Consider the following 24,012-nt stretch of genomic DNA (forward strand, 5'->3'; position numbering starts at 1 on the left):
GGAGTGGGCGTGGCGGCCGGAACACAGCACGGAGAGCACATGAGCTGCTGGGCCTTACGCCCGTGGGAGTCTCCTTCAAGAACAAGGCTGAGAGACGGCCACCCTCAGGCTCCCGGGGAGAGCCGCCACAGCCTCCTTAGCAGAAGGAACTCGGAGACACAGAAAGAAATAACAAACACAATCCAAAGGCAAGTATGTGAGCAGATGGAAAGAACGCCAACCAGATACTACATCCTGTGGGGTTTAAAGTAGAGAGGAGGACACTATACAACAGCACGTGAGTTGGAAGATAAATGTAAACCATTCTGAGTTCTTTGAACTCAGGGCAAAAAGCAGCAACTAATATAAACTGAGACGAGTCACGAGCGCATGCTGAAATGAAGGGCTACAGACAACTTACCTCTTCACCACCCAATTTCCTTGGACTAACATCGCCACCTTCTGGATGCCACGCAGAACAGCCACGGAGTCGACAGAGGGGCCCAGGAGGCTCATCAAGTTGGCAAAAGGCATGACCTTCACTGAGGAGGCAGAGACATCAGACGGGGGAAGAGGAGCCTGGGCCCTTCCCTGTCCCCCACGGGTCTGCCTGTCCAGCTCAAAGAGCAGCCCAGCCCGTGAGTGACACCCAGGACACGGTTCCGTGGATCCTGAAGGCTATGCCCATGAGGAAGACCAAGTGTCAGGAGATGCTCCCCATTCTACTCAGGTCCAGAGGTTCAAAGCTGCCCCAGGATCACCTGGCTTGTCAGCGGCAGTCGGAATGAGACGCCAGGTCACCGGGGTCCAGAGTCCATGCACTTAACCTTTGTGCTCTGCTCACCCCGACTGCCTGAGCCCCCCACCCAAGCAGCAGGGCCGGGCCGGGGAAGGCCCTCAGTTCTGCAGCCCCAGGCACAGCAGGAGCTCTGCTCTGCTCGGGCCCCAGAGACCTTGGAGTGGGCATCTCAGAAGAAGAGCCCAGGACCTGGGACTCGGCTCTGAGGTTCAAGGCTCATGTCTGCCGCTCATCGGCTCCAGGCGCCTACAAGTTCTGGCTTGCAGAATCCTTCAAGAAAAAGACCCGCCCTGCGTGGGCACCATGACTGCGCAGGTGAGCATGCTGAGGACGGCAGCTAATGGTCATGGGCAGAGCTTGGGAGCAGCCCCTGGCAGCCCCCGGAGCCACCAGTCCCTTTTCATAGACTCACAAACTAAGGCTCAGGAAGGTGCTCACACAGCAGGGGAGGTGCGGGGAGCCCGGCCCTTAAGGGGCCGCCAGGTGCCATCGAAACTGTAAAACTGGGCAGCTCCAAGCAGAGGGCAGAAGGAGCCTCTGGCCTCACCCCCTGGTCCTCAGTCTGTCCCCGACTCGGGAGGTGGAGGGGCCAATGAGCACCCACAAGCACCCACCGTTCTTCATCAGGATCTTGATCTGATCGGCCAGGGGCAGGGTGCGCAGCTGGGCCATGGACAGGACGTTGCTGGGGGCCACAGGTTTGTCTCTGTTAGGAACACAGGCAGCGGGTCAGAGGCTGGTCAGAGGACACGGGCAGAGCCCTGGGTGTTGCCCAGCCCGCTCTACTCACTTCTCCTCCTCCTGGCTGGGCGGCACCAACATCAGGAGGTACTCACTGCGGAAGGGAGAGGGCAGGTCAGCGGCAGTCCCCGGGCTGAAGCCTCCTTGCCAGCAGCCAGAGGCCCAGCCCTCCCGCATCGCCCCCCCAGGCTCCCCAAGGGCCACAGCGCCAGTCCCACCTGGGCGACTTGACGAGCTCCGTGTTTTCGGCGCTGCTGCAGCCCTGGCACAGCAGGTACTGGCGCTCGTGCTCAGAACGGCTGTCCTGGGGGGGGGGGGGGGGACGGGGGACGGACGGGACGGGGGGCCTGAGCTGAAGCTCCGCAGCCCTCCACCATCCAGTTCTCACCACTTGCCGCTCTAGCCACCCACTGTGCTGCCCCTCAGCAGCTACCTGACAGATTTCATGGCTGCCCAGCCCCAGCACGGTGCCTCAGTGCCTGCCTGTGACACGGGAACATAAAAGCAATGACAGCTAGCACTCAGTGAGTACCTACTGTGTGCCAGGCTCTGTACCAAAGGCCGTAATTAACACCAACTCACCTATCCTCAAAGTAATGCCACCAAGTCAGGTCCTATTATTATTATTCCCATTTTATAGATAAACAGATTTAGAGAGGTTAGGTAACTTGCCCAAGGTCACACACTAGGAAACAGCAGAGCTGTTTGACCCTGAGGCAAAGGCTCTGTCAACACAAATCTCTCCCAGGAAGGTTCCAGAAAAACGCTGGGAGCCCTAGCCTGTGGGGTGCAGGGGGCTAATATTCAGTTGCTTCCCTCCTCCACACAATTTCAAGAACTAGGCCCCAGAGTCAATGCACGAGGTGAAAGCGAGCACAGTAAGTCACCTCGGCAGTTCCACGGCGACCTGGGCCGTGTGACATGGCCGACTGCACGGAGCACAGATGCAGTGTGCCTGAGGTTCAGGGCCCACAGTGTGTGGCAGACAGGTAAGCAAACAGAAGCCCCACTCCAAGCCCAGCAAGAGGCTCGCTCACGCTGGGGCACTGGGGCTGCACCAGGACCGGAGTGGCAGCCCATGCCTCCCTCTGGGGTAGAGTGGACACTGGAGTCAGGACACACTGCCTGCAGGATGTGATCCCCTCGCCCTGGGTGTTAGCAAGTGGGCACGACTGAACCTCAAGTAAGGGAGAGGTGACACAATGAGGCCACACTGCAGTCCTTCCTGGCACCGGCCCCCCTGGACCCGCTCACCCTCAGGCCGTGGTAGTGCAGGTGGACCCAGGGCTCCTCAGCATGCTTCTTCTGCAGGAACTCGTAGGACTGCACGCGGCGCTGCCGAGCCTGCTCCGACTCGGGCCGGGAGAACCGCACCTGGGGACAGGAGGGGAGGCCTGATGGCCTGGGCACTTCCTGGGCTGCGGTCCCAGCCCCCCAGGAGGCCACATCGGGGGTACTTCCCACTGCCACCCTTGCCTCATGTCCTCACAGGTCTTTTAAATTCAGTTCTGACCATGTCCCTCTGTGACCTGCCAACACAGGCCAGGGAGCAGCTTTCCCAGGGTCACCACCTGCCCGCACCCAGTCCATTTCCACTCTGCCTGGTGGCAACCCCCCATTCTCCTATGAGAAACACCAGTTCCCCTTTAGTTCCTACCTAGTATCCCTCCCCCCAAACACACATTCCCAGCTACAGCGGTGGGCAGGCGGCTCAGGCCTGGGCAATTTGAGCAAATCCCCTGGAGCACAGGGACTGGTGCAGGGTCGGCTAAACCTCGGAGTCCATTCTGAAACTTTACTCAGAAGTAATGAGAAAGGCGTTCCTTTGCCCCAGGGGTCCTGGAAGCTGGGAGGATGTAAGCCTGGAGCTGGGACAACTCTCTCTACCACTGGGGACAGACACCTGGCCTGAGAAAGAGGCCAAAGGGGAAGACTACACCTAGAGATGGAGAAACCAGGTCTCATAACAGTCTGAGCACCTGAATGCAGCCATACCCGAAGTTACCCCTCAACTTTCAGTAACAAGAACCAACTGGCTCCCTTCTTACCCACGCCATTTACATCTGGCACCTGCTGCTTGGGGTCCAGGTGGAGCCAAGCGCGAGTCACCTCTCTGTGAAAGGGGCGCTGGACACTTCCTGGGCTGCCGGACTCTGAGGTCCTACAGGAGGCCTTGAAGGCACACAGGCCTCAGAACGCCCGGCTAAAGGGCCAGAGAGCACCCAGGAGGGGAAAGAGGTATCCAGGTCATCCAGCAAGCTACTGGGAGGACACATGCATCCCCCATGTTGGTTATGCCAGAACCCATCAGCCTCCAAGGCTATGCGAACACCCACAGCTTTAGCCACCTATGTACCATCCATGTCATTTGTGCAGTATTTTAAATACTGACTCATTTAACCTAAATATACTTAAATGGGGGAGACTTTATAAGGTCAATATTTGAAAGGTCAATATTCTTCCTACAATCTCTGAAATGCAGGAATAACTATTGAGATAGAAGCGCTTCAAACCTACACCACTGGAGACAGAATCACAGTCACACAGGGCTGTGTCCCATGGCAGACAATGTTCGCATGTGCGCGGAACCCCTATGCCCTGGCTTCCCCTCCGAGCAAGTCCAGGAAGCCAGGATGCCATCTCCCACACGCGCAGGGCCGCCGTCCTGCCCACCACTGGGATAGCTCAGCAGGGCAGAGGGTCGGCGGTCCCTCCAGGCAGCCCAGCAAGAGGGCCCTGAGGAGCCGGTTGTTCCTGCATCCGTCTCACCAGAGCGCACCCTCTGCACAGACCCCCTGCTCCTTGCTCTCCAGACCACTGTGCTGCAAAGTGGCCCTGCTGCCCCTCTGCCCACACCCTCCTCTGGGGCTGGAGCTCACCGTGATCTGCTTCACATCTTCTTCCGCCTCGTCCTGCGAAGAGTCCCCCGCTGCGAGAGAAACAGGCTGCTCAAAGCCTTGGAGACCTCCGCTCCCGCCCTCACCCCCACCCCCACCCCCAGGTAGATGCATGTCAGTGGCTTGAAATGGGGTACAAGTTTCCCCCGAGGGGACGTTTGGAAATGCATGGAGGCATTTTGGGAGGTGGGTGCTACTGGCACCCAGTGGGCAGAGGCCATGGATGCTGCTACGCATCTGTAACCCATCCCTTCCATACTCTTCCCTTGGCCAGCCCCTCCCGCCTAGTCACAGAGATAGATGGCAGGGCTGGGCAGCTCACCCTCGCTGGCTGCCTCCCTCTCGCGGTGCTTGGCGTCGGCCTTATCCAGGTAGGAGAAGCTGGGCCGAAGCTGCAGGATGCCGTGCAAAGGCGTCAGGTGGAGCTCACCTGTTGGAGGAAGGACTTCCTGACTCCAGGAACTGCGCCAACCCCCCCAGCCTGGTTCAAGACAGTCAGGCACCAAGGGCCCCGGACTCCACTGAAGGCCTTGCCCCAATGGCAAACCACCTCCCGCCTCTGATCCTAGGGTCTTGGGACCACCAGGCCAACCCGCCCCCCAGCAAGCACACAACCGGGATCAGGGTGGGAACGCTAACTCAGCCACGTCCGAAATGCCTGCCTGCAAACCTCCTCCACCAACACCCAGCCCCTGCCGTCAACTGCTGCTTCCACCACGCCAGGCAACCAGTCCACAGACACACCCCTTCCCCGCCAGGCCTCGGTCAGACACCCTTACGGCCTCCCTAACCCCACACCCGAGAGTCCCTCATCCTCCGCCTCTTCCTGCCAGAATCCCACTGTCCCATTAGGAAGTTAGCTACTGAAATGGGAGGAGCCCACACTGATGAAGGCCATGGCTTCTCCTGGGAGGCAGTGCAGAGACCATCTATCAGAGAGCAGAAGCCAGAGGCCAGGCCCCGAGGGAGCAGGACGCTCCACGTAAGGAGCAGCTGAGTGGCCGTCTGGCTGCCAGGAAGGTGACGTTAAACATGTAGAAGAGCTACTTGATGCTACTTTTGATTCTATTCTATTTTGTTTCCTAAGTATTCACATTAGTTTCACTTACTGCTTTATAAACTCTAAATACTTACAAGACCTTGTACTTTTTAGCAGGTGTGAAATGTAATTCACACGCTAGAATTCAATGTGTTCTAACATATGCAGAATTGCACAACCAGCACCACAACCAATTTAAGAACGTTTCATCATGCGCCGGAACCTGTGGGCAGCAGTCCCTCCCCACCCACCCTGGCACCCACGCCCCTGCTTTCTGTCCCTGGGCACCTGTCCGTTCTGGACCTTTCATACGAATGGGACACAAACGTGGGGCCTGCTCTCCAGGCTCCTCGGTGTCTGCCCCTCACTCGGGGGTGACTGAGAATGCTCCCGAGTGGCTACACCACGCTGCCATCCACACCAGCTCATGGACAGACAGGTGCACGCTCCGTTTCACCAGCACAAATAATGCTGCTAGACACACGCAGGTACAAGTTTTTATGTAAACACAGCTTTCGTTTCCTTGCCTAGTAATGGAACTGCTGGATCACAGGTACCTTGTATTTAAAACAAGTCCACCACCTGCCTCGAAAGTCATGCTGTGTGTGCCCTGGAGCCCGATCCCTGTCAGGACAGGCTGCGGCTAACCGGAAGTCCTCGACAGCCAACTCTGGAGCCGTGACAATCTGTCATTTGCACAAGCTGCCTGGCCCCTGTGGGTGTCTAACATTTGGGGAAGAGGGGCTGGACACCAGGCTAGAGCAGGCCCCTCCCAGCCCCAGCCCCAGCCCGCTTCCCACCCCCTCAGCCTCTGCAGCCAGTGGCCCAGGCGCACCCCGAGGTACCTTGCCTGTAGAGCGCAGCAGCATAGCGGGATGTGTTACTGGTGGTCTGGGAGGAGCAGAACGTCTGCTTGTCCATCAGCTTCCTGGGAGCACAGGGAGAACGGGTGTCCAGGGGGGAAGCACCAGCCCCAGGCCGGGCAGGCACAGCCCCCTCGACTTCAGACGCCTTCTGAAACCCAACAGCCAGGGAGCAAGCCCACAGGATAGGCTACATGTGCGGCCAGAGGGAAGCTGAGGTGACACGCAGGGGGTGGGAGCCCCTACACCCCTCAGGGCCCCGGGAAGGACTTGAGTGGGAGGAGCCACCTCGGGGAAGCCCTTTCCCAGGGGAAGGGTCTGCACCAGGCCCGCTACTCGAAGGTGGGAGGCAGGGGGCCGGAAGCCAGCCCTGGGGCACAGGCCCGACATCTGAGGCCTGAGCAGGCACACTTGGACAGAGTGAAGCTCGAGGCCCAAAGGCCAGGGACTCACGAGGAGTAGGTGCTGGTCTCGTCTGCGCAGGTGCCATCCACATTCAGCGCGATCTGCTCCCCTTTGCTGCGGCAGTAGTTGGGGTTCAGGGTGTCGATGGCCATCTCAAGCTCTACCTGGAAGCACCAAGCACCCCCACCAGCCATGAGGTCTCCAAGGCACAGCCCTCAGGGGGCCCCCGACTGCCCCCCTCTTGTTGGCCCTGCGGGGAGCAGGACACATGTCCCACCCCAGGGGCTCAGCTTCAGTCTATACCACAGGCCACAAACCCAAATTCCAACAGAAAAGGCCAGAGTGGTTTTGGGGAGGTGGGAGAGGGTCGTGTCATTTTGTCACCCCTTCCCCACAGCTCCACACGCCCAGAAGCCGACAGCTGAATTAAAAATCAAGAGACTTCTCATAGAAACCTTACTTTTACTTTCTCTCGGAAAGGCAGCGCAGGGCTGGACAGGCGGTTCCCAGCTGTCCTGCCCCCAGGCACTGTGGGCAGGAGTCCCCAGGCCTTTCCTTCCTGGGGGCTCCCTCCTCCAGGCCTCTCTGGAGCGGCCCACCTTCCTCAGCTTTCACGGCCCTGCGAGCGGCTGTTCTCCTCACTCTCCACTCACTGCTGAGCTCCCAGCCCCCAGCGGGACCATCCTCGCCTCCACCAGCTCCCACCAGCCCTCCTGCCAGCGCAGAGGGCCGCTCACCTTCTGCTGCTTGGGCTTGATCCTGGCCGAGAGGTGCGGGATGTCATCGTAGGTCATCGAGGCTGGGCGCACAGGGTACTGGAGGGAAGAAGGCATCAGTGCTCCTTGCCCAGCCCCGCTGTCCACAGCCTGCCCTTCTCACTGGCTCCACCTGCCTCCTTCCAAAGAGCTGCTCAGAGGCCTCCAACTCCCACGGGCAAGCCCCCGCCTCAGGAGCCCAGACCCGCACACCCCGTGGGCTCTGGCACCCGCAGAGCACCGCCATGGAGTCAAAAGGGAGGTCGTCCAAGGGAGCCAAGAGGGAAAACAAGACTGGCCACGTGCCGCTCACGGCCGAAGCTGGGCGAGGCCACGCGGAACGCACCGCCGCGGTCTGTCCGGCTCTGGAGGGACTCTCCCGGAACGGAAAGATGAAGACAGAGGAGGGAGCTGTCTGCCACTGACCTCAGAGAGCCCTCTGGGCCGCAGCGTCGCCACGTGTGACGTTATTTTTATGTCACACCTTAAGGTACTGCTCTGAACACACTAGGGCCATGGTCGGCAAACTGGGGCTCGCGAGCCACATGCGGCTCTTCGGCCCCTTGAGTGTGGCTCTTCCACAAAATACCGACTTCTGCGCATGGGCCACGAAGTTTCAATCGCACTGTACATGCACGCCCGCACGTGGTATTTTGTGGAAGAGCCACACTCAAGGGGCCGAAGAGCCGCATGTGGCTCATGAGCCGCAGTTTGCCGACCACCGCCCTCGGGCCATATTTCCACGTTGATCCTCACTGTCGCGCTTCTCTGTCCCCCACCACAAACACGCTACTGAGTGAACGGCCGAGTCCTGTTCGGACGCCCCCTCCGAAAGCCCCACGGCGGCCTCGCCAGCGAGCCTAGGAGCTGTGCAGTGTGAGGTGAGCCCTCCTGCGGGGCCACGTCAGGATGGCACCCAGCCGAGGAAATGATGCTTCCTAGAAGCCGCTCCGGAGCCCAGCCCATCTGGAAAGAATGGTGGTGAAGGGCGAGGTTCTGAAGGGAGGGCCCAGCCCCAAAGCTGCCAAAAGCAGAGCCTGGGGGTGCAGATGCTAGCCCTTACCCTGGCACATGCTTGCAGTGCCGCTGCTGCTGCCCTGTCCCAGGCCCCACTCCAGGCTGGCCCCGTGCACAAGTTATAGCCTCCCTGTGCCTCGTTTTATTGTATGCAACATGGGGAAAAATACTTTAAGAACCAGATAGTCAGGAATGAAAATGGAACAAAACAGTCTGGCAGTTCCTCAAAACGATGAGCTTCCTTGTGACCCAGCAAACCCACTCCTAGGGATACACCCCAGAGCAATGAAAACACACATCCACTCAGGCACCCGCACAGGAAGGGCACTGCAGCGTTCATTACACGTGAGCCAATACAGCACCGACTGATGCACGGATAAACAAAACGTGCTGCGTACAGACCCACACTGTGGGGTTATTCCTCCATAAAAAGGAATGAGGCACTGATATGCCGGTGAATCTCAAAAACATCATGCCAAATCATGACAGCCAGACACGAAAAAGGCCACATATTGTGTGATTCCAGGACAGGCAAACTCATAGAGAAAGAAAATAGGTTAGCCCAGCTGGTATGGCTCAGTGGTTGAGCATCAACCTATGAACCAGGAGGTCACACAATTCCCAGTCAGGGCACATGCCTGGGTTGCGGGTTTGATCCCCAGTAGGGGGTGTGCAGGAGAAAGCAAATCAATGATTCTCATTATTAATGTTTCTTTCTCTCTCTCTCTCTCCCTTCCTCTCTGAAATCAATGAAATATATATGTATATACACATACATATACATATATATATAAAATAGGGTGATGGTTCCCTAGGCCTGCAGGTGGGAATGGGGAGGGGGGCAAACGTCCTAAAATAAACTGTGGTGCTGGTTCACAGTCCTACGAACAGACTAAAATCCATTGCTTTATCCACTTAAATGGGGGGACCATATGCTGTGCAGATTAGATCTCAATAAAGCTGTTACAAAATCACAGTAACAATAAGCACAGAGGGCTGCTGTGGGATAAAATGAGATCGAGTGCTTGAAGTGAGGCCAGCGCACAGTCCGTGCTCAATACTGGGAGCCACGATGTCCGGGGAGGGGCAGGCAGGCAGGCCTGGGCTGCTGAAGGGCCCCCGAGGCCCGGCCATATCGGTGGCGTCAACCTAGTGCCAGCTCTGCACCAGGTGGCATTCCGATCCCCATGGGGACCCTCCCAGTCGGGAATTAACACTATCACCATTTTGCAAATAGGGAAACTGAGTCACGGCGATTAAGGAACTTGCCCAAGGGCTGGCAGCTAGGTGGAAACGGAGCTTTAGCCAGACCACGGCTCTGCCTCTTGGCTGTCTTGCTCTCTCACCTTGGAAATGAGAGACTATGTAACCCACCCACGAGAACGCAGAGAGCTGTCCTGTCACACTCGGAGGCCCCACCCCCCACCGCACGTCCACCCCCCACCGGACCTGCTTTCCTTCTTTACCGCCAGGCCCCACAATTACCTGAAACAGATAGAGCTTCTCCGCCAGGCTTCTGGCCAAGTACACGTCGACCTGGGGACAAGGGAAGATTTAGCCAGGAGACAGGCCCAGGGCTGCCCTGCCCGCTGGTGTGAGGGGCAGTGGCCCCAAGGCAGCCTGGGTCTGGAGGGAGAGCTCAGCCATTGCTAACACCAAAGCGAACCAGGTCTCCAATCTGGACACAGCCAGGGCCCCTCCCTCAGGCTCCCAGGGCCCTACCCAGGTTCACTGTAATGGAATAAACTGTGTCTTCCCTGGGGCTGCCCAGAGGAGGGCGTCCTGGAGGAGGGCCAATGCTTTTCTGAAGCAGATGCAGCAGGGAGGGTGCCTTCCACCACCCAGCCTGGATCCGCCTAGCGCCCTGGCCACACCGAGGGGCCTGCAAGCCCCTTGGAGACTGCCTGGCCCAACTTTCTTCTTAACACTAACCTCCCTGCCCCACCATGCCCTGCCTGCTCCCAGCTCCTCACAGGAACCATGCACCTACTCTCCCGGCTCCAGGCCTCGAGGACTGGTGAAGGGCCTAGGCGCAGGGGAGGCATGGTGAAGGGCCCAGGCGCAGGGGAGGCATGGTGCAGGGCCTTCTTGGTGGAGGAACAGCATGTGCAAAAGCCCAGAGTTCTAGGGTGTGTCCTCATCGGCACTGACACTCCCTCCTGCCTGAGGCTCACTGTCCTCACAGCCCCAGTGAAGTGAAGGGGAGATGGCAGACCCATTCCTTCGTTCAACAAATAATGCCACTGACTATTACGTCCAAGGACCTGAACCTGGCTTTGGGGACACGGTGAACAGAATAAACTCTGTTTTCGCTTTCGCCCGGCCGGCATGGCTCAGTGGTTGAGCACTGACCTATGAACCAGGAGGTCATGGTTCGATTTCCAGTCAGGGCACATGCCTGGGACACGGGCTCGATCTCCAGTCAGTGACTCTCATCATTTATGTTTCTATCTCTCTCCCTCTCCCTTCCTCTCTATATTTAATAAAAATATTCCTCTCAATAAAAATGTTTTTTTAAAAACTCATAAAACTCTACTTTCTCCAAGCTTCCATTCTAGCAGAAGGAGACTTATTAAGTCTAGGGCTAAGTGCTGTGGCCAAGCGCAAGGCAAGGCCGAGGTAAGGGGCTAGAGGGCTAGGGTCGAGGGGCAGTGTGCAGAAGGCCACACAACCACAGGGTGGCCAGGAAAGCCACTCTGGCACGGAGATGCCAGCAGAGACCTGGAGGGAGGGAGGGAGCCAGCCAGGCAGGCACCTGGGGAAAGAGGTCCCAGTCTGGCTGGAGGATGGGCAGAAGAAACCCAGCCCCCTGCCTGCAGCCTGGGCACAGCACTTACCTCCTGTACGACTGGGTCATCCTCTTCATTGGCCATACTAGGGGGGAGCCAGCCGTGAGGTCCGCAGGCTCAATCTGTAAGGGAGAGCGGAAGGCCTGGCCTGTCAGTCAGCGTCCAGCCGACACTCCACTGTGCCCATTCCGTAACAGGTGCTGCTCTGGGAGGGAGGAGCCCAAGAGACAAACAGGTGTTGATCTTCTTTCTACGTGTTTCCTGGAGTCAATAATGACAGCCAATATATAATCCATCCATCGGCACCCAAAAGAGAGAAACCACCAAACCATGGGTGCAGACGGGTGGGAGTTGCACCTGGGGGAAAGGATGACCAGTTGGAAGGGTTTTTCTGACCACTCACAGTAAGAACTCGCCAGAACAGAGGCTGGCTGAGCCACAGCCACGATCACAGCACTCGGGAGGGAACTAACTGGGACTGGGGAAGTTTTAAAAACGATTCAGAGAATTCTGGTCAAGATGGCGAAGCAAGAAGCAGCAATGCTCGCCATGGCCACATTACAATTACAACTAAATTACAGAACAACCACGTTTGAGAGCCAACTGAAAGCTAGCTGAGCAGAACCCCCATAACTAAGGATAAGGATATACAAAAGAAATGATGTAGAGACTGGCAGGAGGGGCGGAGACCAAAACAGACTCGCCCCACGCCCACATGTGGCGGCAGCTCCTGTGTGCAAGTCCCCCACCTCACACCAGGCCCCCAGCCACAGCGCCAGCGCCAGGGCGAGGAGCCACCAAAACAGCTGGTTATGAAACTCAGCAGGGACCCCGTGCAGGTGAGACTGAGGGCTGCTTTAAGTGCTGAGCACAGACTCACCCAGAAACACGCACTGTGGGCTTCAGCACTGGGTAGCAGCTCGGAACGTGCCAGGAACACACAGAGGGACCTGAGCTGACTAGCTTCAGGACACGGCCTGAGGGGCAGAGCTGGGGCAGAAGTGCTGGTAGGTGCCACTGTGACAGGGGGGTGCTAAATCTGAGCTCTCCATTAACCTGGCTAACACCTTTCACCCCATGGAGGTGTCCCACCCAACACACTCACCCAGCCAGAGCCTCGGTCAGCGGCTCCTCCACATAAGCAGCCTGCCTTCGCTCACGCTGAGGACTTTCCTGTTTCCTCAAAGGCCCACAAACCTCAAACAAGCAGCGGCTGGCCTTGGAGTGCCCTGTACCTCTTACCAAGTACCTCATGCCCGGCACAAGCAGTCAGTGCTCTCAACTTGCATTGTAACTCCCATCAGGTGGCCCAAACCTGGCATACGCTACAGCCAGTAACCAGTAACTGACTTGGAAGGTAGCTTCAACTAAAGGGCCACAGGAGCAGCACACATGGCAGCCAGTCTGGGCCCTCAGCATTGCCTCTCCCAAGTGCGCCAAACCCAGCACCAGGGGTGACCAAATGGAGATCACTTTGAAGCTTCTCCTACGGGAACGAGCCGTCACAAATGGTGCCTACCTTGGCCGATACCACCGCCCTCCTAAGAGCCCCAGAACCAACAAACCCAGTGGCCACCAGCAGAGCACAGCAGAGCACTACATAACTAGCCCCACAAACAACACGCCCGAAGGGTGAACGCAGCACACACCAGAGCCCCGCTAAAGCAAACCCCGTTCTGTGGGGTCCACCCCTGAAAAACAGCTCACTCCCTCAAGTCACAGCCAGCCCTCAGAGCCAGTCAGCCTGAGGGCCAATCCTACCCCCGGACAGGCCAGCAGCAATCGAGGAGGGCACACACACACCCTACACAAGGGACTCCTGAAACGCCAGATGTCTGCGAGCAGGAAGGCTGCACCACCGGCCCCACAGGACACCTACTGCATAAGCCACTCTACCAAGACTGGGGGATGTCACAGAAAGAAACACAAACACAGAGAGGCAGGCAAAATAAGGCGACAAAGAAACATGTCCAAAATGAAAGAAGTCCAGGAAAAAACGAAACAAAATGGAGATAAGCAATATACTGGAGGCAGAGTTCAAAACCCTGGGTGAAAGGAAGCTCAATGAACTTAGGGAAAGAGTAGGTGAACTCAGTGAGAACTTACACAAAGAGCTAGGAAATATTTTTTAAAAGTCACATTTCATGTGGAAATATGTCTGCTCCTCATTCCTTTGGGAGCAGGAAAACATCCATAACGTGCTACATTAATAAAGTTCTCAGGAATGTCAACCTTACCGTAGAGGTTAAGTAGTAGTATATGTCTCCTACATAAAAACAAAAACAAGAAACAGTCAAAATTGAAGAGTACAGTATTAGACATAAATACACTAGCATAGCGGTTCTCAACATGTGGGTCGCGACCTCTTTGGCGGTCGAACGACCCTTTCACAGGGGTCGCCTAAGACCATCCTGCATATCATATTTACATTACGATTCATAACAGTAGCAACATTACAGTTATGAAGTAGCAACGAAAATAATTTTATGGTTGGGTCACAACACGAGGAACTGTATTTAAAGGGCCAGAAGGTTGAGAACCACTGCACTAGCAGGAACCAACAGCTTAGATGAAGCAGAGAATCAAATCAAATACCTTTGGAAGACAAAGTAGTAGAAAATACCAATTAAAACAGCAAAAAGAAAAAAGAATTTTTTTTAAAAAAATGAGGATAGTTTAAGGAACCACAACAAGAGAAACAAAATTCACATCATACAGCTCTTAGAAAAAGAGAAAGGGATTGAAAACTTCTATTTGAACAAATAATGACAGAAAACTCCCCTAACCTGGCAAAGGAAACATACAAACATACAAGCCCAGGAAGCACAGAGACTCAAACAGGATGAACCCAATTAGGTCCACACCAGGATACATCATAATTAAAATGCCAAAGGTTAAAAACAAGGAGAGAATCTTAAAAGCGGAAAGAGAAAAGCAGTTAAAGGAACTCCCATAAGACTGTCAGCTGATTTCTAAACAGAAACATCTCAGGCCAGAAGGGATTGGCATGAAATATTCAAAGTGATGAAAAGCAAAGACCTACTACCAAGATTACTCTACCCAGCAAGGCTAGAATCACAAGACAGACAAAGAGCTTCCCTGATGGGAAGCATAAACAAAGAGGGGAGTGTAAAAATTGTAGTGATTTTAGAATGTGTGTGAACCTAAGGGACTGTCAACTTAAAATAGGCTGCTATAAACATAGCTTGGCATATATGAAGCATGATATAACCTCAAGCCAAAAATCTATAAGAGATATATAAGAAATAAAGAGAAAGGAATCCAAACACAAATCTACAGAAAGTCATCCTATACAATAAAAGAGAAACATGTAAATTGGCCGCCCCTCCACTATGCTCACCAGCCAATCAGGAGCGAGTATGCAAATTAACCCGACGAAGATGGTGGGCCTGTGGGCAGTGCGCACGTGCACAGGCACCAAGCAGCTGTGGGCAGGTGTCTCACCCCACCCTGCCCCGGCCACTCCGGGCTGGTGAGCAACGCGTGCCGGCGTCCTGCCCCACCCAGGCCTCTCTGGGCCTCTGGGCAGCACTCCCGGAGAGCCTCTGGGCAGGGGAGGCGGGCTGGCGGAGGGCGGCCTGTACTCCCCATATGGTGGTGGTGGCAGCCGTGAGTGCACCAAGTGGGGCCTGCAGGACGACCTGAAGTAGCACCTGCAGGCCATCAGTGCTGAGGAGTGGCTGCGCAAGTCCTGCCTCCTGGCCCAGAAAGTGCGCAATCACAGGGACAGCCACCGTGGTGGGCCAGATTGACATCCTCCTGGCCGCACCACGGGGGTTTGCGGATCTGCGAAGTCATAGGCTTCCGGTGCACACATCCTCTCCTCCTGCCCTGGCGTGCGAACGTCCCCCAGCACACTGTCACCCTTGCATGCCTGCAACAGTCCTGGACCAAGGTGCTTGCAAGTTCCCCCCACCCCTCCGCCGCACTTCCATCAACCCCAGCATGACCACATGCCCCACAGGACGTGTGCAGGTCCCCTCCAACACGTTCACATCCTTTGGAGAGTGTTTGGGTGTTCTGGGTGCTGAGGGTGGGTGCCTGTGAGATGACAGTGAGAGGGCGCAGTGGTGATGCCCTGTTCCTGCAGAGGCCAGTGCTAATGCAGGTGCTGAGGCGGGAGCAGGTGCAGACAGACACACCTAGTGGGTGTGAGCAGCCCTCACTGAGGTGCCTTTGGTCAGCGTTCAAGATCAGGAACCCAGAGGCGGCGAGGAGTTCCATCCTCTCAGTGAAACAGTGGGATAGTCGGGGCGACTGCAGAGGAGGAATGTGCACTTGGGGTGCCGGCGCCCATGAGCGAAGGCCGCCCTGACTGACCCTTGCTCACGTGGGGCCTAGCGCACTCCTGCTGGGCAACGGGTGACAGGACTGCCTGCGAAAGTGGAAAGTGGAGTGGGGAGACATGCAGGGAGTGAGCGAGGTTCCCTGCCTGGGGGTTACAAACCCACTGTTGGTTCCTTTCACTACTGACTAGAGATTTACAGGGTGTATACACACTTTGAATACCTACTAATTCCAATGGGTTTACGCATGAAAGGAAAGAAACAACAATGGAGCTGTCATCTGTTAAAAGTGTGGGCGCACCCTAACCGGTTTGGCTCAGTAGATAGAGCGTTGGCCTGCGGACTAAAGGGTCCCAGGTTCAATTCCGGCCCCGGGCATGTACCTTGGCTGTGGGTACATCCCCAGTAGGGGGTGTGCAGGAGGCAGCTGAATCGATGTTTCTCTCTCATCGATGCTTCTAACTCTCTATCCCTCTCCCTTCCTTTCTGTAAAAAAAAAAAAAAAATCAATTAAAATAAAATAAAAAGTCAGAGGCAAAGCTGGTTCTTAAAAAAAAAACAACAAAACAAGTGTGGGCACAAACAGGCAGTCGAACATTTCCCGAGGGGTCCCGGATTGGAGAGTGTGCAGGCCAGACTGAGGGGCCCACTCCCCCCTACCCCGCACAAATTTCGTGCACTGGGCTACTAGTCAACATATAAGAGAGAGTAAGAGAATATGAAAAGAACAGAGAAGAATGACACAATTGGAAAACAATCAATAATTATTTTAAATGTACCTATCAATATTTATTTTAAATGTAATGGACTAAATGCTACAATCAAAAGACATAGGGTGGCTGAACAGATAAAAATAAAAACCAAGACCCAAACATGCTACCTGTAAGAGAACCACTTCAGATCAAAAGACACAGCAGAAGGAAAAAGATGTTTCATACAAATGAAAAATAAAAAAAGCTGTGGCAGCTGCCAAAACCGGTTTGGCTCAGTGGATAGAGCGTCGGCCTGCGGACTGAAAGGTCCCAGGTTCGATTCCGGTCAAGGGCATGTACCTGGGTTGCGGGCACATCCCCAGTGGGAGATGTGCCAGAGGCAGCTGATCGATGTTTCTCTCTCATCGATGTTTCTAACTCTCTATCTCTCTCCCTTCCTCTCTGTGAAAAATCAATAAAATATAAAAAAAATAAAATAAAATAAAAAAAATTAAAAAAAGCTGTGGCAGCAATACATATATCAGACAAAACTGACTTTAAAACAAGGACTGTAACAAGAGACAAAAGGTATTTCACAATGATAAAGGATCAAAACAACAACTCTCATAAACATATATGCACCCAACGGGAAGCACCCAAATATATAAAACAAATACTGACAGATACAAAGGGAGAGACCAACAGTAACACAGTCACATGAGGGGACTTTAAGACCCAATGACATCATGGATAGATCATTCAGACAGAAAATCAACAGGGAAACAGTGGCCTTAAATTACACATTAGGCAAAATGGACTTAATTGATATTTTTAGGACATTTCACCCAAAAGTAGCAGAATATACATTCTTTTCAAGTGCACCTGAAACATTTTCCACAATAGACCATATATTAGGCCACAAAACATGTCTCAATAAATATAAGACTAAAATTATATCAAGCACCTTCTCCAATCACAATTGTATGAAACTAGAAATCAATTACAAGAAAACTGAAAAACACACAAACACATAGAGGCTAAATAACAAAATGCTAAACAATGAATAGGTTAACAACATCAAGGAGGACATCAAAAGATACCTTGAGACAAATGAAAATATGACAACCTACACTTATGGGACACCGCCAAGGCAATTCTAAAAGGAAAATCCACAGCCTACTTCAAGAAAAAAGAAAAATCTCAAATAAACAATCTAACCATGCACCTAAAGAACCTAAAAAAAAAAGAAAAGAAAAGAAACAAGGTCCAAAGTGAGTGGAAGGAAGGAAATAATAAAGATCAGAGTAGAAATAAATGGAATAGCCTAAAAAAATACAAAAGATCAAAGAAACCAAGAGCTAGTTCTTAGAAAAGATAAACAAAATTGATAAACCTTTACCAGACTCATCCAGGAAAAAAAGAGAGGAGATCCAAATGAATAAAATCAGAAATGAGAAGAGACATGAAGATTGACATCACAGAAATGAAAAGGATTATAAGTAAATACTACAAACAAGAACAGAAAATGTAAACAGACTGATAACTATTACTGACAAAATCAAATCAGTAATAAAAGGAAACTCCCCACAAATGTCCTGGACCAGATGGCTTTAGAAATTTTACCAAACATTCAAAGAAAAACGAACACCTACCCTTCTCAAACTATTCCAGAAAACTGAAGAGGAGGGAAGCTCCCGAGCTCACCTTAAGAGGCATTAACCTGATTACAAAACAAGATAAAGACATTACAGCCCTGGCCGGTTTGGCTCAATGGACAGAGCATCAGCCTGCAGACTGAAGGGTCCCAGGTTTGATTCCGGTCAAGGTCATGTACCTCAGTTGCAGCTGGATCCTGGGCATATACAGGAGGCAACCAATCCATATGTCTCTCTCACACTGATGTTTCTCTCTCCCCTCCTCCTTCCCGTCCACTCTCTCTAAAAATCAATAGAAAAAATATCCTTGGGTAAGGATACAATAAATAAATAGGAAATAAAAGACAACAATTAAACAAAAGTATATACCGTGCTCATGGATAGGAAGAATTTAACAATAAAATGTCCATACTACAAATGTACATACTACCTAAAGCAATCCATAGATTCAATGCAGTTACTATCAAATGCCTGGCCAGTTTAGCCCAGTGGTTAGAGCAGGACAATCAATATGTCTCTTCTCACACTGATGTTTCTCTCTCCCCTCCTCTTCCTTCTTTCTCTCCTACTCCACCCTCCTTTTCACTCTAAGTGGGGGGGGGGGGGGGGGGAATGAATGAAAAAAATATCCCCAGGTAAGAATTAAAAAAGAAAAAAAATACCGCTGGCATTTTTCACAGAGCTAGGACAAATAATCCAAAAATTTATATAGGACCACAGAAGACCCTAGATACCCACAGCAATCTTGAGAAAGAACAAAGTTGGAGGTATCATGCCACCTGATATCAAACTATACTACCAAGCAACAGTAATCAAAACAGCATAGACTGCTATAAAAAGAGACACACAGATCAATGGAATAGAACAGAGACTCCAGAAATAAACCCATGCCTATATGGTCAAGTAATCTATGACTCAGGAGGCAAGAATATACAATGAGATAAAGACAGATTCTTCAATAAATGGTGTTGGGAAAATTAAACAGACACATGCAAAAGAATGAAACTGGACTACCTTCGTACACCATATACAAGAATAAATTCAAAATGGATCGAAGACTTAAATGTAAGACCTCAAACCATAAAACTCCTAGAAGAAAACATAGGCAGTGAACTGTTGGACATTACTCTTAGTAATATTTTTTTGGCTATGCCTCCTCAGGCAAAGGAAACAAAAGAAAAAGTAAACAAATGAGATTACATTGAATTAAAAAACCTTTGCACAGTAAATGAAACCATCAATAAAACAAAAAAACAACCTACCCAATGGAAAAAGACACTTGCTAATGATATATCCAATAAGAGGTTAATATCCAAAACGAACTCATACAACCTACAGGGTGTATAATTTAAACTAACCACAGAGCTCTGCATCTTCGTCTGACTGGTCTGTACATAAGAGAGCACTTTAGGAGGCAAGACTGACAGACGAGTTCCCAGGCTCCGCCCTGGGTCTGTGCTCAGTTTCTATCAGTTTGGTGTAGATTTTAGTTCCATATTTGCAACTCCAAGCCCACATGGTAAAGTCTGTGTAGTCTGTCCTGGAGCTTGTTTGGCTGCACCTGAATCATAAGCTACTACAACTAGAATAAAGAATTTCCAAGCCTGCCCTAGCTGGTTTGGCTCAGTGAATAGAGCATCAGCCTATAGATAAAGGTTCCATTAGGGCCAAAGGCACATGCCGGGTTGTGAGCTCAATCCCCCCCCAGTAGGGGGCGTGCAGGAGGCAGCCAATCAATGATTATCTCTCATTATTGATGTTTCTATCTCTCTATCCCTCTCCCTTCCTCTCAGAAATCAATAAAAATATATTTTAAAAAAAAGAAGAAAAGACTAAAGCCATGGATAAAATTCATGTAGTAAAAAAAAAAAAGGAATGTCCGAGCCTGGTTTAGGTGCACGGGAGTGGGTTTTGCACACAGTGGGTTTGGAGCTGACTGGGAACAATGGGGAATTACATCAGCTGTGGTTTTCACATTGTTGGTTTTTTTCTCCCCTTTTTTTCTTGTTTATCATCTTGTGAAAGGTTTCGAAACTTGGTAATAAAAACAGTTGGTGTAAAAAATAAAAAATAAAAAAAGAACTCATACAAACTTAATACCAAAAAACAAACAGGGTGAGGGTCAGGGGAAGGCTAGAAGAGGTCAATGGGGGTGGGGTGGGGAGAGAAAGAGGGACATATGGGATACTTTCAATAATAAAGATTTAAAAAAATAAAAAAACCAAACATCTAGACTTCAAACAAACCGAATTAAAAATAAATATGGGCAGAGTACCTGAATAGACATTTTTCCAAAGAGGACATACAAATAGCCAATAGACTTATGAAAGGATACTCAATGTGACTGATTATCAGAGAAATGCAAATTAAAACCACAATGAGAATGCACTTCAGACCAATGAGAATGGCTGTCATCAATAAATCAACAATTAAGTGTTGGCCAGGTTGTGGAGAAAAGGGAACCCTCATGCACTGTTGAAGGCACTGCAAATTGGCACAGCCACTATGGAGACCAGTTTGGAGGCCCTTTACCCTAAAAAAATTGAAAATAGAATTACCATATGACTCAGCAATCCCACCTTCTGTATTTATCCAAAGAAATTCGAAACACTAATTCAAAAAGATATATATACCTGGCCAGTGTGGTTCAGTGGTTGAGTGTCAACCTATGAATCAGGAGTTCAGTTTGATTCCTGGTCAGGGCACATGCTCAGGCGGTAGCCTCAACCCCCACTAGGGGGTGTGCCGGAGGCAGCCAATCAATGATTCCCTTTCACCATTGATATTTCTCTCTCTCCATGTCCCTTCCTTTCTGAATTCAATAAAAAATATATTAAAGCCCGGCCAGGCGCTAACCAGTTTGTCTCGGTGGAACCTGCGAACTGAAGGGTCCCAGGTTCGATTCCAGTCAAGGGCATATGCCCGGGTTGCGGGCTTGATCCCCAGTGGGGGGCATGCAGGAGGTAGCCAATCAATAATTCTCTGGCATCATTGATGTTTCTCTCTCTCTCTCTCTCTCTCTCTCTCTCTCTCTCTCTCTCTCTCTCCCCCCTCCTCTCTGAAATCAATAAAAAAATTAAAACATATATATATACATATATATATTTTAAAAGATACAGCCCTAGCTGGTTTGGCTCAGTGGATACAGCGTCAGCTCCACAGACGGAAAGGTCTTGGGTTAGATGCCAGGCAAGGGCACTCCACACATATTTGTTGTCTAAATAAACGAATCACAGGGATGTTATTCAATAAGGAGCTCCCAAGAGCTTCTGAGTAGAGGTCGATCTTGGTGGGGTAAAAAGCCAGACAAGAGGGAAACTGGCCACTGTGACAAGTTGGAGAAGGAAGACGGAGTGAAAACCAGTAGCCCCAAATGCATAGCTTTAGGTGCCTTCTAAGACCCAGACAGAGGGTCTGGATGGGAGAACCAAAGACCCCACTTGTCTGCACTGGCTGCCAAGTGCCACAGATGGCAAGCATCTCCTTCCTCTCCAGCTGGCTCTGTGGACACCCGAGAAACTGGGACTCCTAGGTGTGGCCTGGGCAGCTCTCAAGATGCATCCTTCCCAATTTCTCTGCCATTGTTGGGCTCTGCAGGCCTCTCCCTAGTCAGAGGAGCTCCTCCCTTCAGACAGGACACCTGACTGGATCAGAACAGGGGTTTTCGCCCTAGGCGGTTTGGCTCAGTGGACAGTGTTGGCCTGCGGACCTAAGGGTTCCGGGTTAGAATTTGGTCAAGGGCACATACCTTGGTTGCAGGCTCCTCCCCGGCCCGGGCCCTGGTCAGGACTCATGCAGGAGGCAACCAATAAATGCGTTTCTCTCACAGTGATATTTCTCTGTCGTTCCCTCTCTCTTCCACTCTCTCTAAAAATCAATGGAAACATATCCTCAGGTGAAGATTTAAAAAAAAAACAGGGATGTTCACCTCCTGTTACCCACCATCCCATCCAACTCAGTGGCTTTCAGTTTTCAGCCTAAGACCCACAGTAAGAAATCCATTGGGGTGGTGGGGGTGGGGGTAAGAGATCAACCAAAAAACTTATATCCATGCATACGAGCATGACCAATGGACACAGACAATAAGGGGGTAGGGCCATGTGCTGGCGGGGGGGGGGGGGGGGGGGGCTGGTGGGGAGAGGTCAATGGGGGAAAAAGGAGACATATGTAAAACTTTGAACAAGAATTTTTTAAAAATCCATTTCATATAAACGACCCAGAAGATACAATCACATAAAAACAAGGTTTCACAACCATAATTGTCTACTCTATGTGAGGCAGAGATGCTCTCTACCCTCGCTCATTAAAATGAAAAATGCTGGCCGGTGTGGCTCAGCGGTCAGAGTATTGGCCCCAGTACCCAGGCGTCTCTGTTAGCTTCTCTGTCAATGGCAGGTTGGATCACCAGCCTGGTCAGGACAAGTGTGGAGGCAACCAATCAATGTGTCTCTCTCACATTGATGTTTCTTTTTCCCTTCCTCCTTATTTCTAAAAATCAATGAAGAAAAATCCTCTGGTGAGGATTAACAAAGAAACAAACAAGCAAAATTTAAAAAAAATGCTGGTTAATATCCCAAGTTGATGTTACATCCCTCTATTATCTGGTCTTGAACTGCAATTTGGAGAGTACTCCTTCAGCAAATTTTCCTGTAGCCCCTCCTTCCTGCCTCCAATTCTCCTAGAAACAGCCAGAGCTGTCCTTGTAAATCACATCCTCCTCCTGCTGACAACCCTTAACTGTCACACAGAACAAAATCCAAACTTCCTTCCACGGCCCCTGCCTTTCAGCATCCACTCGCTGGACCTGCCAGCCCAGCCTGCCTCAGGACCTTTGCACATCATGTGTTCCCGGGTCTTCTCAGGCCTGGCTCCTTTTCATTAGATATCACCACCACCCCTTCCAGGAGAAGCTTGGTTCTCTGACCACCCCACCCCATCTTAAAGCATCCCCACCCCAAATCCCTTCCCGGTCACTACCACCTCTCCCTGTTCTATTTCCTTTGTGGTTCTTCCCACAACCTGGAACTACTTCGTCTATTTGCTTATGTGTTGTCTACATTTGCACTGCAGCGGTTCTCAACCTTCTGGTCCTTTAAATACAGTTCCTCACGTTGTGACCCAACCATAAAATTATTTTCATTGTTATTTCATAACTGTAATATTACTACTGTTATGAATCGTAATGTAAATATCTGATATGCAGGATGGTCTTAGGCGACCCCTGTGAAAAGATCGTTTGACCGCCAAAGGGGTCGCGGCCCACAGGTTGAGAACCGCTGCACTAGAGTCTAAGCTCCATCAGGGCCACTCAGTGCTTCAACCAGCAAGTGAAGATAATTACATTTATTTAATCAAGTTGTGAACGGGATTATTCTTTCTCTCTCTCAATTTACACTGATCTCTCAACACCTAGGACAGTGCCTGGCATGAAGTATACACAATATAGTACAAAGAATGAGTGAGTGAATGAGCACGTGGAGTCAGGTGGTCATAGAACGTCAACCCAGTGAGCCTAGCTCAGCCCCAGCCAGAGGGCGGGACTCCTGTGCGCATGAGAACAGACAGGCAGTGGCCCAGGCGGGAGCAGGCTTCCTTCCGGCCACCAGGAAAGCCAAGCTGTGCCACATCAGCAGTGGCCACCCGGGCCTCGCAGGGAAGGGTGCTGTGGCAGTGGCTCCATGGCCCTGGGTGCAGGAAGCGTCCCCGCAGTGAAAGGGACAGGGACACAGGTGGAGGAGAGGGACAGAGCTGAGGAGCCCCTGAAGGCGGGTTGGGTGTACCTATGCTGCACCCGGAATCCAACCCGCCAGCCAATCAGAAAAGCAGAAGCCATCTCAAGCGCTCTCCAGCTGCTGGAGGGAGGAGAGAGGTCTCAGGGGACAGAAGACAAGGAATGGAGTGCAGGGGAAAGAGCCCCAGGCAAGTCCAAGGCCTGGCTTCTAGCGGGCTCTATGCCCCTAAGCCAGGCGGCTCCCTTTTCCGAGTCACTGGTTTCCACCGTTGAAGGCAGCGCTGGCCGCGGGGACCAGCAGCAGGGCCCTGGCCAGGGAGCTGGTCTCGGCTGGAGAGAGCCT

General features: G+C 52.0%; 1 protein-coding gene across 1 annotated transcript in view; it reads right to left on the bottom strand.

The window, feature by feature from the left end:
* POLR3E (RNA polymerase III subunit E) overlaps positions 1-24,012 on the bottom strand; it is a 38,746-nt gene that overhangs the window by 13,359 nt on the left and 1,375 nt on the right. The window contains exons 2-13 of the mRNA XM_081089375.1: positions 11,333-11,406; positions 9,981-10,031; positions 7,461-7,538; positions 6,772-6,887; positions 6,301-6,383; positions 4,739-4,846; positions 4,399-4,448; positions 2,774-2,893; positions 1,738-1,823; positions 1,569-1,613; positions 1,393-1,484; positions 401-521 (exon numbers count right to left, since the gene is read on the bottom strand). Coding sequence (XP_080945501.1) covers positions 401-521; positions 1,393-1,484; positions 1,569-1,613; positions 1,738-1,823; positions 2,774-2,893; positions 4,399-4,448; positions 4,739-4,846; positions 6,301-6,383; positions 6,772-6,887; positions 7,461-7,538; positions 9,981-10,031; positions 11,333-11,368 — 986 coding nt within the window. The 5' untranslated portion in view covers positions 11,369-11,406. The remainder of the gene's footprint in view (positions 1-400; positions 522-1,392; positions 1,485-1,568; positions 1,614-1,737; positions 1,824-2,773; positions 2,894-4,398; positions 4,449-4,738; positions 4,847-6,300; positions 6,384-6,771; positions 6,888-7,460; positions 7,539-9,980; positions 10,032-11,332; positions 11,407-24,012) is intronic.

This window comes from Myotis nattereri (assembly GCF_964212035.1).
Source record: "Myotis nattereri genome assembly, chromosome: 4".
Taxonomy (NCBI): domain Eukaryota; kingdom Metazoa; phylum Chordata; class Mammalia; order Chiroptera; family Vespertilionidae; genus Myotis; species Myotis nattereri.